The sequence below is a fragment of the Carassius gibelio genome, chromosome A3, assembly GCF_023724105.1.
Source record: "Carassius gibelio isolate Cgi1373 ecotype wild population from Czech Republic chromosome A3, carGib1.2-hapl.c, whole genome shotgun sequence".
Classification (NCBI taxonomy): Eukaryota; Metazoa; Chordata; class Actinopteri; order Cypriniformes; family Cyprinidae; genus Carassius; species Carassius gibelio.
Window position 1 is genome coordinate 17,286,979 of NC_068373.1, and position 13,545 is coordinate 17,300,523.

The 13,545-nt window shown below is 39.1% G+C and overlaps 1 protein-coding gene across 5 annotated transcripts in view; it reads left to right on the forward strand.

Annotated features, from left to right (window-relative positions):
• Window positions 1-13,545, forward strand: part of kcnc3a (potassium voltage-gated channel, Shaw-related subfamily, member 3a) — a 66,526-nt gene that overhangs the window by 4,599 nt on the left and 48,382 nt on the right. For 4 of the 5 annotated variants that reach the window (XM_052547012.1, XM_052547020.1, XM_052547021.1 and 1 more), the window contains exon 2: window positions 1,692-2,379. In XM_052547012.1, coding sequence (XP_052402972.1) covers window positions 1,756-2,379 — 624 coding nt within the window. In that variant the 5' untranslated portion in view covers window positions 1,692-1,755. Of the gene's footprint in view, window positions 1-1,376; window positions 2,380-13,545 lie in introns of those variants that run through there. The other variant, XM_052547019.1, reaches the window with a different exon arrangement.

The following is a 13,545-nucleotide window of genomic DNA, read 5'->3' on the forward strand; positions in this document are numbered from 1 at the left end:
TAGAGGAAGAGTGAGCTGAGGAGAATGGATAAGAGTGGATAAGTAATAAGGGAAGACAGTTTGACAGATATGTATGGAGCAGCCATGCAGCACAGCCAAATGAGGAACAGATAAAGGAGAGTTATTGTGAAAGAAAGAAGAGACAACAGCCAAACACGGGAGGGGGACATTTGTCTGTGAAATCTGACCCTTTTGCACAGTAAAAAATGCTTTGTTAGGCAATAGTAAAAATTTCTTCATATAGTCACTTCTATGTTTTATTACATTTAAAATCCTTATTTAACATGAGGGAGTCAATCTGCCTACATTAGGTCACACTTACAAAAGTAATTTTTAAAGGTTAAATCAACTACAAATGGCATGTTACCATTTTTTACAGTGCACGACGACCTCAAGAGAAAAAGATAATAACGTACCTGCTCCATATTTCCAAATGGGACATTTTGATTGGAAAAAGAGAGCCGGGACTCATTTGTTTCACTATAGCTATGAATAAAGACATTCAGTTTTTAAAGCACTTGCTCAGTATAATGCAATTACGATTTTCTGGATTTTACGTCTGCAACCAAGGTTAATACTGTACAAAGACTGCTGAATGGTCTGCATAACATTAGCACTGCCCAGAGAGAGCCCGAGAGATAGTGTAAGAGTTAATACTCTGCAGTCTTTTCTCCCTATTTTGTGTAGCTCAGCAAATAATCGTTCTGCCTTTAGCTTTTTTTCTCCTCTTCCTCCCACCCTTCCTCTTGCTCTCGTTTTCTTCCTCTCCCTCTTTCTATTGGATACGCTCAGAGTACGCTGTGGGGAGGGGGTGGCTGTGATACATTCAGTCATTTTCATCTCCATTCGCTGTAATTGAGCAGAGTGTTTTAGTAAATTGAGGGACGTGAGAGCTGAGTGATGGTAAAAGATGGTAAGGAAAGATGGGTGGGCATTGCAGAGGAGGAGGCGTTTCTTTCGTGTTTATTATGTGACACATGAACGTAAATTGAACTCACTCCTTCATTAAAATGCTTATCCCATATACCTGCATCAACATTCATCTGATTTTGTATGTTGGCTAGGGCTGTTGCCAAAGATTTTGACAGTTTTTTTTATGGACAAGCCCTATCTTTTCCAAGCCCAGTGATTATACCATAAAGGACCTTATGGATATGATATTCGTGTTTGCTCTCGACAATGGCCCTAATATTTGCAGTTTTCTTGACCAAATCTAGACTGACATTGCATTGCACTACCTACACTCAAAAAAGTTACAAAACTGGGCCAGTACACCATTGTACATTTACCCCAAATACGGTACATACAGTATTAGTATCTAAATACTCTTTTTTCTTTTTTTTTTTTTTTTTAAAAAGGTTCCCAAAAGGACTTCTGCAGTAATGCCAAAGAACATTTTGCTTTCAGTTAGCAGTTCTTAAGAGAACATCCTTTTTGGCACCCCTATTAATGACCTAAAGAACCTTTTTCCGACTTTGAAAAATGCTGCAATAGAAATGATTCATGGTTCTTCATGGAACAATAAAAGCCAATACAGAAACGTTATTTTTAAGAATGTAGTACAGTTTTTGTACAATTTTTCCTGCAGTTTTACTAATGATGTGACGGGTTAGAGTTATCAGGTTAATTTGATAAAGTATAAAAGTGTGAGCATCACTAATTTTCCCATCTCTTCTGTTCTCCCACCGCAGGCTCCTCCTCCCCACCCCCTCCCCGCTCGGCTCTCTCTCCTCCTCTCCCTCCCCCTGCTCCTCTATGCTCAGTTCGGTTTGTGTCTCCTCTTTCAAAGGGCGCAAGGGTGGGAACAAGTCGTCCAACAAAGCATGTTACAGCGCAGACATGACTTGTTCGTCAGACAGCGAGAAAATAGTGATAAACTGCGGGGGGATTCGGCACGAGACGTACCGCAGCACACTGAAGACGCTGCCCGGGACCCGGTTGTCCTGGCTCACGGAGCCAGATGCGTTCAGTAACTTTGACTATGACCCCAAATCCGACGAGTTTTTCTTTGACCGTCACCCCAAAACCTTTGCTTTCATCCTCAACTATTACCGCACAGGGAAGTTGCATTGTCCCAACGATGTCTGCGGTCCTCTCTTTGAGGAGGAGCTTGCGTTCTGGGGTATCGACGAGACGGACGTGGAGGCTTGCTGCTGGATGAACTACCGACAGCATCGGGACGCCGAGGAAGCGCTGGACAGCTTCGAGGCGCCCGAGCCGGACCTGCCAGACGACGACCCGGCGCTAACGGGTGGAGCGGACGGGGACTTGAAGAGGTTGTGTCTGCAGGAGGATGGCCGCAACCGCAGCTGGTGGAGTATCTGGCAGCCCCGCATCTGGGCGCTGTTTGAGGACCCCTACTCTTCCAAATACGCCAGGGTGAGTGAGTGTACCGGCATCTAGTTAGTTTACTTTTTAAAAGTGTCTGTAGCAGTTTTGAGCTGTGTTACCTGTTCAGCTACTATTTGACTATGTATTTCTTGTGTAGGCTCCATAGAATCATGAACTGGTCCGCAAGAGTCAGAATAGTGCACTCACTGGCGTACTTTGCGCAAGTTGGAAACTTTTGGAAAGTTTGTTAGATACGTTCTGAGAGAAAAGTACTCGGGTTCGTCATGTGGACCTTTCTCTGACACTTTCTCTGATAAATGCAGTATTTAGTCTCGCTGTCACTCTCTCCATACTCCATGCTTATTGTTTTACCGTGAACAATGCGTCTCGACTCTCCTCATGCGCAGTCGCCTCTTCAGCACTTTGTAGCGCCTTTTTAAAGCTTGCCTTTTTTGCTTCTGCTGTTAATGTAATTATGACCTTGCTTGAAAGGTTGAAATGTTTCTTTAATACTTTTAAGAACACTGTTATTCACACTTTTTACTCGGCTTTATGCTATAAAAAGCCTTGTTGATTCTACTTCCATCAGTAGATCCAGCGGAAAAAAAATGTCTTAATAGATGAAACATTTAATGTCAATTTGCCTGCTGGGTAAGCGTCTAGCGAGACCAATAATTATCAGTCAGACGGTCATTATCGCAAAAATAAACCCTTAATTACGAGACACTCACATTCATATCTCCTCCGCCAGTCATTGCGCATGCGCAAAGTGTTTGTAATTTCGCTGTTGTCCATACTGCAGAACGGCACCTGGCAGACCCCTCGACGTCACCTCGACATTTACCCTGAGATGGGCATTACTGAGATTTGACTATGAACTGCATTATCTTGCAAATCTTGGATTTTTTCTTTTTTTTTTATGTAAGGAAAACTTTTTTACCCACTTGTTCCTGCTTAACTGAACAGTAAGCATGTTTTTATGCTCACAAACTTTTTAGTAATTTTGTAGCCAATATTTTATCACGTAAATGGTGTAACCCTTATAAATGGTATACTGTAGATTTAACCAGGAATTGTATTTGAGAAAATTCTAGCTTACCAAGCAAGTTAGTGGTGTCAGGATGTGCTTAGGTTTTTATCCAGTTTGGAAGCACAGGATCTTTACGGTATCCCAGGAACTACTGCGTTTCCCATGGGTCTTACTTTTAACTGAATCAGTTTCCTGCTTATTCAGCAGAAGCCCTGTATGTCACTGGCACCACAGTCACCTGCTATTTGTTACATCCTAGCTTTTCTATCCAGACCTGAAGCAATTAGATTTTTTTTTTTTTTTTGGGGGGGGTGACACACTTGGGATCCCAGTTTTGGGATAATGAGCATAATAAGGTCATATGAATTAATACACTTTACACAGATTGCAGCCCGATTAGATATGCCTAACTTTTTTACTTGTCTTTTTAAGCAAGTAATCACTGACTTTGTTCTCCTAAAATTGTTATAGATTTGTACAAAAAAATATTGACAGACAGACAGAAAAAAATGTCTTTTACTAACCCTTGTCGGTTAAGAGATGTTTCAGCTGGCAGTTCACCCTTTGCCTCTCAGAATGTCATTCACAAGCTAGTGAACGACAAAAATTTATCTCCTTTATCAGTGCAGGCTACTTCATATATTTATGTCCCACAGCACATCTGGATTAATAGATCATAATCATGAGCAGTTGATACTGACTTGCTTTCTTGAAATGAGCCCAAGGTACCAATTAACTGATCAGATTTCCTTAGAATTTTGGCCTGCATTTGATTGCAGAATTACTCTTAATGCGTTGGAAGTGTCTGCGACTGTAAGTTACCCAGCTCACAGTTCTCCAGGGGAGGGAGAGATGCCGTCATCATTTTACTGCGTCGTCATTGAACGGAGGTCTTTTATCAACCGTGACACGCATGGTGTTTGATTAGCGCGCTGCTGTATGGGTGCAGGGCCTCGTGCCGGATTGCTAATCATCAATTACAACCTCCATGTCCCTTCCTCTCACTGTGCTATAGCGTAACACTGCGGCGTCTCATACTAGCTGACTGCGCGTTGATTTCTGCTGCAGAGCAACCGAATGACAGAGCAACAGAGACAGAGCCAGTGCATTTGTTTGTGTGCATGCATGCAGTGATGTTTGCAGTTCAGTTTTTTTATCTAAAAGGATACAAAAACATGCAAGGAGTGTGTTATCTAGATTTTTGGTTACATCTTTAAACAATTCAGTTTTCATTTCAAGAGCTTGTGAAGATGTGTCTTCAGAGTAAATGCTGACTTTCAAACGACTGTGGTATCAGGCACTATAACAAAAATAGCATGAGTATTTGAGTTGATTTAAGAAGGCAAGACTGAGAGCTGTATCTCTCTCGGGGTAAAATCCCTGGTTTAAATCAGTTGTTCCAGTGAGCCCGTGCATAGGTGAAGAGTTGCAGCAAACCATGACTCCTCAATGTCCAGATTAAAGGATTCAGATAACTGTTAACTACATTTACCAAGCTACAGTGTCATTTTATTCAGGGGGGTTTCACATTTTCATGTATTCTATTATATTTACATTCTATTATTTGATCTTAGTCTATTTTATTTTATTTTTATTTACACATTTACTTTTGTTTTAGTGACTTCCCAGGGGTCCCCGAACTCTATCTTGAAAACCACTAATCTAATTGACAGTTGTGTGAGGAGCAAATGCACAGTATGCAAAATGAGTGTTGTTCAGCATCTCAAGCTTGTAGTCAAGCACATGTCGCCTGAGCGGAAGGATAACAACCTGCGGCTGCATAGTCATTCACGTACAAAATACTATTCGATAAGGATGAACAACTATTAAATGAACTACAGAGCTCTAGCGGCGTTTCATAGCAACAGCCCTTAGTCAAAATAATCCTGCTTTGCAGTGCTCTGTGTATTTTGTTCCCACGTGTACATATATGCATGTGTGTATATATATATATATATTCAGAAAGCCTTTAAATTGTCACAATACACAATTCTACTGTATTTGAAGTTGATTTGCTTTGTTGTTTTGCATTTTTGCATTTGTATCAATTAAAAAACATTTTCAAATTCCTCAAATTCAAAATTTTGAATTAATGAATGCATAGAGGGAATGTTTTGTGTGAAAACTGGGGGAAAAAAATGATCAGAATAATTTTTTTCAGTGTTTTCGCTGGATTTCCCAATTGCACAAATATCCCATTCCCGATGTATAGTACTGTCTCTATGCCAGGTGTTTGTAAACAGTTAGCAACACTGAATGCTGAATAGTGGTGCCAAAATAACTCAAAATAATTCAATGTCAGGACTCCAGGGACCTGAAACTATTCGAAAAGTGTGTCGCTCCTTGTGTGCATTGGCAAGTGAATATTACTCCTTGCATCCTCGGTAACATTTGATTTATTCATTGCAAACACGTTTGAAGTGCATCCTCAAGGGCCACACACACCACAGCATCCCTCTGTGTTCAACACATTATGATCAGATTCCTTTGGATGCTTTTCTTTTTAACCATAAACCATTCTTCTAAAATGGGCCTGTGTTTATCAGTTCTTTAAAAGTATCAATTACCTTTTGTGTTCCTACTAATGAACATGCTCATTTGTAACCAGAGCTTGTCTGGCTGTAAATGCTTCTTTTCAGATGAGACTGCTTTTGGCACACATGAACACACCTCCAGTCTTCCCCCTACGGTTTCCCTTTATCTACTTTTACTACATCTCTAAATATAGTAAGAAAATGAGGAGATATGTGGGACAAGATCTCGCTCCTCTCAGTAACAAGCTGGCCTCTTCTTCCTCCAGTACTCTACATTTACACAATCCTGACCTGGCAGCGAAAGCTTAACCGAACCACCAGGGCGACTTGGGTTTTGGGTTTTTTGGGCCAAACATTGCAGCAGCAACGTGCATGAAAATAAAGCTGGTCACGCTGAGACCAATAAATTGGTGAATTAGAGGTAGAGCGGTGGATGCGCTTGAATCTACAGTCGCATTGTGCTTTTTTCACCCTCCTTCACTGGCCACAGTCCAGTTTGCCGGTGAATGAGTCAGTACGAGTTGCAGCGTATTTGCTTTTACAAGACATCTACAGTATTCCTGGCACAAGATATTTTGTTTAGTTCTGACTTTTCTAAACTAGACAACATTAATGTCCCAGTGAGCCGGTCATCCACCCTGAAGTCTAGTCAGCCAGTGAGCTTGTGCAGATATAGCTCCACATGCGCTGCAGCACTCCTACATTGAATTTTAAATAGGTGTTGAAGACTAGCCGATACCAGAGCCAACGAGTTTCCAGTGTGAAACCACCTACATTTGTTTTGTTTTGTTTTATAGCAAAACCATTATCCTGCCAGAATAATCTTAGGATGCCCAGCGATGTCCAGAACCCCGTATCATTTTGGCCAACCTCTGCACCTCTTAAGCTTTTTATTAACTGGGCAAATGGAAAACCCTGTTCCCAGGAGCACTCATTGGTCACAGGGGGACAGTCGACTAAAAACAGAAAAGAAAAGCCTTGTATTTCAGCCCTACACACCTCCCAGATGTCCGTGTGGGCCCAACGGGACGGTAACTCTTCTGACCCACAGACATTATTTTTATTGTTTAGCAGGCTGCTTTAGTTTACAGCTCAAATGCTGAACTTTACTTGTTGCTTTCGGGAGACTCAATTTACTATTTATTTGAATGGAGTTCATCATTAGCATGTTCATAAGCTAGTACATAATTACAAAGCAAACAAATATTAGCTAAAACGATCCATTTTCTTTGACACTAATATAGGCATCTATTATTTACCGTAGACTTTAGCACTATAGACAATTACCTTTATGTAACTTTTTTTCTTTTTTTTTTTATAATGTATCGTGGCACTTTTACTTTATATGTAGTATATCCTTGTTCTGTCATGTAAATCCCAGTAAGACGCTGCCATACACACACATGACTATTACTGTGAAACATTTTTTTTTCCTGCCAGTTTTAGATAAGCCTTTTCCCCATGGATGTGGTTAGATTGCATGCTCTTGTGTCTGTGTGAGTGTGCTGGAACCGAGGAGAGAAAGAGCAGTGCTCATAAGATGCTGATGGTGGTAATACTGCAGCATGCTGGATGGAGGAGCAAGAAAGGGAGAGGGGAATTGCAAATGAGAAATGAGGGAGTAAGATGGTGTAAAAGGTGGTAAATGGAGAGACAAAGCTCTTGTTGGAGAACAAAAGACAGGAGAAAGGTAAATGAGCATTGGACAGTAAAAGAATAAAGATGGCTGATGCATGTTTGCTGAAATGCATCAAATATTTGCTTTAAATGTGCACACAGCTGATTTATTTATTTATTTTCGTAGATGATATGCAGGCTTATGTGTGCCATTGGATGCATACTGACACCTAGTGTTCTGGATGCTGCATAACACAAACGCAAACATGCTCAGTTGTAGAAATGCTCTATTTGTTGTTTTTTTTCTACAAACTTCCACTTGGGCCCCAATAAGTCCTAGAATTATTTAAATGTAGCTATAATAACAACATTTTAATTAAAATGCTATAAAAAAAAAAACCCCACTAAAAATAAAGATGTACAAAATTACATTGAACTTGTATTTTTGAGGTTATTTGCTTTTTTACAATTGAAGTCATGAAGATGAATATCAGCCCAGCTTCGAATAGTGCATTGATTAACGGGAACCTACACCGTGTCTACAGCGGATGCGAATAAAACACTATAGAACCCATTCTAATCAGTGATGCTGTCTTGTGATATGACAAAATCCCCAGCAGTAAACTGACGCCTCGATCTATTTATGATGTACTGACACAAAGTGTACATTTGTGATGGTTGCTTTGTTGCATCCAGTTTAGACAGACTTTAGCTGTTTTGGTGTAGACACGGTGTTAAGAATCAGAAAGGTTGAGAACTACAGCACGATTCGCTATGAGCCATCCTTTATTTCATAATAATCTCTTGAGTGAAAGTGTCCAATAACAGTTAATGAGATGAAATAATTATAATTCGGCCAATCATGTGAAGTAATATCAGCCCTCATGAGGGAAAACTTTTATTGGTCTTCTGATGGAGTTCATCTAATATGGCTGGACATTATTTAAACATATATTTGAACAGTACTCAGTCTTTTTTTTATGTATGGGAAAAACTTTTTAATAAGGTTAAAATAACTGAGTACATATTTAAGACATCTTGCTGAAGTTTACAGAAAAAGATGACCACAGTATAAGGTCTGACCATCTAAAAAATGCCCCAAGCCTCTCTGGAAACTCAATAGTGTTTGGAGGCCAGCTAAAACCAGCAAACCAGCTTAGCCAAGTTGAAGTATGAAGGAAAATCAATTCTTGCAGGGTGTGAAAGAGTTCTGACATAATGACTTTTGACTTGAAATTGCTATGTGTGTAAATCGCAGATGTATGTATGTGCACTTTTCAACATCTGAATGTTTTTCTGCAGTAGTTGTGTATGCACAAGTAGTTTGTGCAACCCTCTGCATTTGGCACTAGCCACTGCATGCTAACTTTTAGCATTTTCTCAGAGCGGGGCTCTCACTTGGATTAAGGACAAAGGCAAAGGCACTCTGTCATCCTAGCTAATAGCATAGAGTACACCGAGAAGGAGAAGACTGCCAAACTACTGCTCAGACAGGGAGAGAGAAGGGACGTTAGAGCGATGGACAGAGATTGGGAAGGAGTGATTACGAGGAGCGCGATGATGAAGAGAGGAAGGGAGACGGAAAATTTGCAAGGACAAATGTGTGTAGTGTGCTGCAGTTATCAGGATCGAATACTAAGCAGAAAAAAAATGCTGTGCTACCTATTTCCTCTGTTTCACCTCGATGAAGTGAGTGTGCGTGCAAGAGAAGCGTGTGGTTTTTGTGTTTGTCAGGGAGTTTTTTTTGCATGTGTGGTTTCTTTGTCAATACTTCAAATGTGCAGTATACAGGCAGCTTTAGACAAATTAGACAATTTGGTGGTACTTTAAGCTAAATTTCTAAAATGACAAAGAGAATTCAATTAACAAATAAAAAAAAAATTCAATAATAAAATAAATTAATGGACAGATTTATGTATAGAGAAAGAGAGAGATAAAAGTATATTTTAGTATACTATATATATTCATTAAGTGAACAGGCTACTACAGAAATACTTGTGGCATCAATATTTCTAAAAGGTCCTGGGGAATGTATGTAATGAATGGATATTAGAAAGCGAAAGATAGAAAGTGTGAATCTGGTGGGAGGTTGAGTCACTCTGTTGTTCTCCATTAGTCTGAGAACCTGTTTTTATCTATGAGATCCAATGCGTCATTCCCAAACAAAACACTCAATAGTGTATTTTCTCTCGTTCACTCTCTTTGTCTGTATCCCCGAGCTACCTCGATCACACTACATTGACTACTGTTATGTAATATACTCATCTTCAGTCTCAAAGGTTCATCTTTTACTCTCCCTGAGCTGTCAGTCACCACACCACAATCCACACTCGCACCACAGACATGCGAGGATGTTTACTCACACATATGCAGTCTATACTCTACGAATTCAACTCCTTAGCACAAACGGTCAATCAGGAGAACAGTCACGGTTATCAGGTTTTACTCAAACTTGTGGAATTCATGCAACACGAGTGCTGCAAAGAAGCACAAACCAAACACTAAGACGTTCTGCTTCTGCTGCTCTGTTAAGACGAATGCTTCACTCAGATTGTTATTTTGATAGAGTTTGCGATGACAAATGTTGTATAAATGCTAAATGCATTTCCAGCAGTGCTCTTAGACTTTTGGACCTCTCTGTAAGAAAGAGCTAATCAGGTGGATTGTTGGGTTATGTCTGTGTTTGTAAGAGCCGCTGTGTCTGCTGCTTTTCTTATGCGCTGATTTGAAAGGGTTCATTCTGTCCTGTCAGTCAGTGACTGTAATTAATCTGTTAAAGTGCTGAGCTGTGTGTGTGTGTGTGTAAGAGAGAGAGTGCTTTGCTACTGCAGCAGAACTGACCACTGCTTGTGTGAGAGCGAGAGAGAGAGACATCTGGCTATATGGGATATTGTTCCATGAATTAAGTATGCTTGCTAAGATACATATTGATGTAACATGAGAGAGTTGAATTATATTGGCCTGTGTTTTATAATGAATGTCAATCGTGTGGTTTTGCCTTGTAAACTCTTTGAACATCAATTCATTGTGTGCTTTAAGTCAAACAAATCTGTAAATTTAAAGATATGTACAAGAGAAGTATTAGAACTAGATGAATAAAAAAAATGGCAAAAAAACAAACCAAACATAAAAAAGAACCTTGAATTTTTATATTATTATTATTATTATTTTTTACCAATGATTGACAGTAACTTTTATGTTCACGTTGTAATTGAAAAGTTTATGTTTTTCTTGTTTCTGTGCAGCAAGTGTGTGCTTTGAGTAAAATATTTGACTTCTGGCCTTTGCTTGTTTGTTTTTCTCTTCACCTGAACCATGTGCTTCCCATTAGCCTTCATTTATTACAAATTATATAGATGTACTTATCAAGTCACCATATGCTTCCATTAATGTCTTGTTAAATTTCCTTTTGCCTCTGTCCTCTGTCACTATATGTGTCCGTGTGGTGGTTATCAGGGGGATCCAGAGTACACATGCCGCATGACCTCAGTGCTGCTGTTTACTTCTGTCTGTTACTGGACTAACACTCCAGCATCCTGCACTCACAGGGCATGCCAGCTAGTTGGTGCTGTTTTTTTAGTTCAAAGTCACTTTTCTACTTAATTTTGTTGTTGTTTTAACAGTAAAGAGTGCAGGATGCTGTTGGTGAAACAAAGAGCTGTAAAGGGGTAAATCAGAATCACTTACAGAATTGCCACGGCACAGTGTGTAAGAAGCACATACTCTAACCGCGAGGGTACAGCTACATCAAGCTTGATTTTGTCAAATTCTCATCAAATATTAGTCAAATTTTATTTGATGTTTTCAGACAAAAGCTTAATGTACTCTCAAAACCCACCATAACTTGCGGAAGTTTGGCCTCATTTTCATTATGAAAAAAAAAAGATCAAGAATAAGAACAATATCATTTTAATTAGTTTACATTTTAGTAATTTAGTTCTAACAGCGACATTGCTCATATGATATATATATCGTTACCAAAAACAACACCGAATAAGACTTGAGTTGAACTTTAACACTTCTGGTGTCTGACTGGAAGATGATATGACCCAAGGCCCATCCAGTCAGGGATAGGTACTAGAAGGAGAAAAGAGATTTTTAAAGATGAACACCATAAGAAGTAATGATCTAAGTGTAAATAAAATGTGTGAGTTTGTAAACTTTATACTGTTCCTGGCACATGAATATAGATAGAAACCAATGTATTTATTTATTATAAGTAATTATAAATTATAAGGAGGATAAGTGTTGTGAAGAACTACATATTGACTCTTTATTGGAACAAAAAGTGGACCCCATATTATATATGTATGAGTATATATATATATATATATATATATATGTAGATATATATGTAGATATATGTTCTCTCTCTCTCTCTCTCTCTCTCTCTCTCAAACATATCTTCTCTTCCTCTTTCTCTCTTCTCTGGCTGGTGGAGGTACCAGATGCTGATTCCTAGGGGTTCCAGGGCTCTGGCCTTCTCCCCACCCTGGTGTCCTGCCAGATCTTGAGAGAGAGAGAGGGACATGGGAATGGGTTGAGGGTGGAGCACAGCTTGTCCTGCTCTTATCCCAGATGGCTGTTGCGGCAGTACATTCTCTCTGTCCACTTTTTCTCTTATCTTATATCTTTCGTCTGCTTTTTTCCCTCATTTAATCACATTATCCGTCCAATCGAACACTGTCACACATATACATGCTCTCTCACAGCCTCATTCATGTAAACTCAGCAGTTCAGCTGACAGTGAGAGATCAATATGAGCAGCGTTATGGCCTCCACAGAAGATGACATCACACATGTACCCCTCACAGCAAGAGGCAATCCTGCATGTTTTATGCTCATCAGAGATGCCTAATAGAGTATTACCCTACATCAGCTTCTGAACATTGCTCAGATGAACTGAATCATACAACATCTAACTGGCTTTTAAAAAATAGTTTGTTCTTGTAACAAAGCAATCCATATGATTCAATCATATTAAATATTGAAATGTTTTTGACATTTCTTTTTGATGGTACCATGTGAAGATTTGTTATTTGACAAAACATTTTTGGTAACACTTTAACGATAAGGTTCTATTCATTATCATTAGCTAATGCTTTAGGTATGAATGTGGGTTGACCAGAAATGACGTTTGGTTAACTTAGTTTTGTTGTGATAACTCCAAATTAACTTGTGAAAATGTGATCGGGCCTAACTGTTGTAGCCACACAATGTGAAGTTACGGTTTTGAGAAACTATGTCAAGAAAAACCTTTTTTTTCTTGTTGCCACAAATTTAACGACTGATTAAACCTGCTTGACAATAGCAACCTTGGATTATTAGAAATTGAAATTATTAATTAGTTCATATTTTATTTTGAGTTAATAATGAAATAATGACAGGTTGACATATATTACATTATTACATTTATGTTACATCTTTCAAATTATTTCTTTACATCCCCCAAATGCACTTTCATTCACCTATAATAATATAATAATGATTTATATTTTTTAGATTGAAATCGAAATCGTATGTATGTGTGTACATATGTGTCAAATTAGGTTACATCAGAATATTACTATTATTATTGTTATTATTACTTTTTCAATGTAGATCAGTGGTTGTCTATAGCAGTGAGCACCAAGAAGCCATGGTTGAAAGTGATTTGAAAACATCTAAGGAGTGTAACTTTTATTAATATGGATATTTTATTTAATTCAAAATCAAATTTGAAAATTTTTACAGTATGGCTCTATTGCTTATTGTAGCTAAAATCTCTCATGGTGAGCTGAAAGCAACATATACAGTATGAATCCACACATACTGTATGCTACGATAGAAGCTCATCCTTGCCAGTTATTTCCCTAAACCCTCTTTCTCATCCCTCCAGCTGTAGCTGTTGTTTCAATGTGCCATGTAGGTGTGTGTAAGTGCTTGCTCGTTGTGTGAGATGGGGCTCCCAGCATCCCTGCACCACAGCCTCACTGATGATATAGGGGGGATCTCAGCTTGGCAGCCTAGTGCTATGCGGCCTCGGCAGTGTGC